We start from the raw sequence: 4,747 nt of genomic DNA, 5'->3' as shown, positions 1-4,747 counted from the left end.
CCTACACGTCCTGCAGTCCACGGCTACAGTCGACCGCGTACACGTCCACGTCGACCGGGACCGGGAATGGGTCCGCGAATCCCGGAGGCGGCGGCCTCCATCAGGAAGCGACGACGGCTTACGTCGCCGGCGACGCGCTGCCGCCGCTCGCCTCGTCGAGCTCCGGTTCCTCGCTCTCTACCACAACCGCTTCGTACACGAGGTACGAAGTTGTGCCGAGCTCATATGTGTCTACGACACAGGGGATACGATTGTCGTCGAGTAGCAGCAAAGTCCTGACCGTTGATCTTCCCAGTCCCGACTCCGGCATAGGCGCCGACGCGGTCACGCCGAGGCAGGACCATCATCCGCCCACGGCGCTTCATCAGGTGAGTGGACCCGCGATTAATTTCGTTTCTTGGTCGTTTGATACGTTCATGTGTCAACCGCCTCTTTAAAGGCGCCTTTTATACGTCTACCATCAATGCTTTCGAGCGCAGGTAGACGCGGATACATTTACGAGTGACACGTTCGACGATCGTTCCGTCGAAACGAATCCTCGCGCGATGTCGTGTCCTTGATATCGTAAAGTACAATCACAAATAGTACACTGATAAAATAAATGATAATATAAATCCGAGATGAAAATTGTTATTTTGATAAAACAGTAAGATAATGTGAATATTAAAAATTCCGCACTAAAAAATTTGTCGATATTTCGATAATATTAGCAGTTAAAGTAAAGTTCGAATCATTAAAAATGGGAAGTCGAGAAGAGAAAATGGACCAATAAAACAAACTGATAATTCTCGCATGTTATAACATTGCATGTTATACTACTCTACCGCGTAATATTAAAGAAACTTAGCAGGCGTAACATGATGTCACGGAGTCAGTCGACAGGGGGACGGTCTTTAAACGGTTCACGTCTATATAAATCGCAATCAGCAAGCCGACGTTAGATAGCGAAACAGGATCGGAACAGGATCGCGGCTGTCCCGTCAAGCGAGACTCCGAGTTAACGCGGGTTGCACGGAGACTTATGGGATATATACGGAGAAATGTGCGCTACGCAGAGATATTTGCCACTGAATTACGCAAAGAGTTCGCCGGCGGTATCATTAATCGTCCGAGAAAAATGCACGGGAGCGCGTGGCCGAGCTGCAGAAACTATCACCGTATCTTGACACGACCGCGATAACCGTAATTCGATCAAACCATATAGAAGTCGGTACGACAATCCGAAACGACTGGTATCGTCCGCGCTATCGTTTTCAATTCGATCGCTCGCGATACAAATGACTTCGCTCGCAGCGCAATTAATCTCGCGACGAGATATCGTACATATCGCACATTAACGGGGCTCGTTCGCCGCTCAAAGGACATTCTTTCGCGCGTTAATATATGCGGTATTATAACCGTCATCCTATTACGAGAGTGTATATTTTCGCGTACGATATCCGCGCCTCATCGTTATCGTTCTCAATGCGATTTGTCAAGTAAATGCTTTCGCCCACGACGAAAACCTCACTGCGAGAGTTGGGCGATTAATCCTCCATGTCTCGGGCGATGGAAACCGTGCACGATATTACTCGTTAAAGCACTCTAATACCGAACGTATCGAATATGCATATGCAACGGCGATCGCCGTTCTCGAAGCGATTTGTCGCGCGACTTTTTCCGTCTCGAATACATAATTGCGTACAGTTAGACCCAGCGCGATAAATTTGGATGCTAATACTATACACCATGATGCATAATAGTGGAAAGGAAATGATTACGGTATCTTAAATTATAGTAGACCACAAAATTTCGACGTATCAAGAAGCGAACCCGTTCTTCCGGTATCTCGCGTTTGTTAAATCTAATGGTTCTAAAGACTTTCCACGATAGACGCGCCTTGCTGAAGTGATCATCTTACCTAACCTGATTTAAGGATCAATAAATAGAGTTGCAATAATCATAAAGTTCATTACGATAAAACGTATATATTCTAACTTTAACAACGTAATTGGACGGCTCTTCTAAAAAGAACAGCCGAGCAGTCAATTTCAATCGCCCGCAATTCTACTCTACACATTTTTACTCTAGAATATTTTAGAGGTCTACTTCTTAGTTTTATATTAAAGGCGTTCTTGATCTTTTCTTTTCACGAGACACTCGTTCGATTAAATGTGGCAATAGTCAGCCTATCGTTTCGATTATATCGACGAGGTAGTTTTCATTGTCTTGACGTGGACAATTCGTCATCCTTACGTAGCCGTTAGATATCTCGTTCGCTTCCGGAAACATTAATCGTGCAATAGTCGCGCGCGCGAGTAAGTCATTAGCATTGCAGTCGATATTACGAATTAGAAAGCACTCGTTCGTTCTGCTTCGCTTGTGCACGGGAGACGCTGAAAATAAAACTCGAAGCCGCGGGACGCCGACGATGGCAGCAGATTAGGTATTGAATGCTAGAGCTACTGTGAAAACCGATCCGCTCGCATGATTGGTGTACATTTATAGGCGCAATTAAAATGTTGATATTCAAAGCAGATATAACACATTATCCGAAAGAATTTTTCTTCATCAACGCGCGCTCGTTTTATCTCGCGGCTAATGCGCTCTACATCGACCATTTCCGCAATATTTTTAGGAGCGGTGCCGCTTTAAATCGCTCCGACATAATGTAATACTCCAATTATGATCGCACAACGCGAGCTATACGCGTCCGCCTAATAAATTCGGCTCGTTTGCGCGAACGTGAACTATAAAGAAATCTCGTTAAACTAATCGTAAATTTCGTGCACTACTTCGAGAATGGCGTCACGTTGCAGCCTCCGATGTCGCACGCAACATGTATCATATTCCAACCGGATCCGCAATTTCTAACTGATACTTGTTACTATTTAGAGGTTTTAAGTATGTTTAGATATTAAATATTTATCTCTCCTCGTATTCTTATCCACGACACAGTTTTTGTATTTGCATCAACGATACGCCGCGGCTCAAGTTTCTCGTGAAACAGATTCCGATTACCGGCGTTGGAGTGACATCTCAATTAGAGCAGTCGTGTACCTTGACGATAAAACACGATAAGTAAATAAACCACCGGCAAATTGCGTGCGTTATGCGCACAACTTGTTCACGATACGATAAAATCGCAAAAATAATGTTCTAATAAATCTTACTTTTCTGACGATATATATATGTTTTATATTATAATAAAAATATAATATTCTCATAAAAATCCGAATTTATCACATAATTAAAAATGTAAGAATTTAAAAAAAACATGATTATATTTTGAGAGTTTTAATTGTAAAATCTTTATATAAAGTGAAATATTCAATCATTCATATTCAAATTATATACGACGTCCGATCAAATTCTCGTTGAAAAAATCGCTTGCAAAAATTCTTCTTGAGATATGTGACTTTCATACTTATTGCACCTCGCACATTTAATGTCTAGAAGCATTTGAGAAGTCTCAAAATGACAAATAGCTTCTTGCCGACGTATGGCAAATCCAGTGGTTAGTGGAGAACTGTTGGCAAGAAAGAAGTTGCGCCGTGCTTTTTTTTCGGGTTGACAGAGATTTGAAGTAACAAGCTGCGGTAACCGCGTTGCATTGAAAAATAACTGCAGGCGACGCGTAATCGCATGAAGACATATGAGGGAATAGGTCGTTTGGCAAGCTGCTTATTAACTGCCACGGTTGGAAGCGCGTGCGGGTCGTGCGGTTGATTTTACGAGACCACAAAGCTTCTATTCTTTCTTCTTTCTCGGTGCCTTCGGCAGTAGTATGCAGATACGCAGCGAGATGCATGAACGGAAATGCTCGAAAGCACGTCCCCATTAGTAGATAAGTGGAAAACTGTTTTTTCTGCTGCAACCCTTTTATATTAAGCTATTAAGATTTGTTTACAATGATGCGTGTATAATCGACGGAAAGAAATTGCGCGAAAGCGGATGCGTCGAAATAGTCACGTAAAGTCGCGTGTTTGCGCGCGATTAATCATTTATCGGTCCAGTGGTCCCCTTAATCACGCAATTTGAAATTTATCGAGGGATACTTGAGGAATGAAAAAATCTAATGAAATGCATTGATATGCAAAATAAGACGCGAATGCGTACAGATATTGAATCGCGATACCACTGATATACAAAACAACAAATAATTGCGTCCATTACTAGTTTTTGAAATACTAATTACACCGTAATCAGCAAACATTTAAATTGGTGAAATTGAGTATACGCTTTAACGCTTGTATTATACATATATGCAAACGCGTTTTATCTACGAGAACGCGACCGGAAAGAGGTACAACTACCATTATCTCTTCACACGCTATATATACAGTGTCTTCTATTAGTTATTTAAAAGCCAGTATACATATGCAACATTATCATTATATTTTATATTTTCTTCATGAAAATATTGCTAGAAAATTACCGGTTGCTTATTTAACGTAATTAATAAAATAAAAGATTATACTTTTTGTGGTACCACGTATCACTTCGAGAAAGTTTATAATCATCATTTATATAAATGCTTATCTTATTTTCGAGTATTTTATTCATCATAAAATATAGTTCTATTACTTGCGCAATAATTTTTAACTTGAATTTCCAATATTTAGACATAACTGAAAAAAAAAAATATTAGAAAAAGTTACGGCGCTTATTTTTACAGGATGATATATGGGCTTCATTTTTTTCACAACAATGAACTAAATTTACTTTCTAGTCCTCGTTCGACTATACGGAATTATGTCCCGGCGGG

The 4,747-nt window shown here is 41.1% G+C and overlaps 1 protein-coding gene across 1 annotated transcript in view; it reads left to right on the top strand.

Annotated features, from left to right (window-relative positions):
• The window catches only part of LOC115241354 (protein grainyhead), a 149,861-nt gene that overhangs the window by 127,620 nt on the left and 17,494 nt on the right, over positions 1–4,747 (top strand). Inside the window, 1 exon segment of the mRNA XM_029817070.1 lies at positions 1–368. Coding sequence (XP_029672930.1) covers positions 1–368 — 368 coding nt within the window.

This window comes from Formica exsecta, unplaced genomic scaffold, assembly GCF_003651465.1.
Source record: "Formica exsecta isolate Colony F162 unplaced genomic scaffold, ASM365146v1 scaffold48, whole genome shotgun sequence".
Taxonomy (NCBI): Eukaryota; Metazoa; Arthropoda; class Insecta; order Hymenoptera; family Formicidae; genus Formica; species Formica exsecta.
This window is presented reverse-complemented; position numbering and strand designations above follow the sequence as displayed.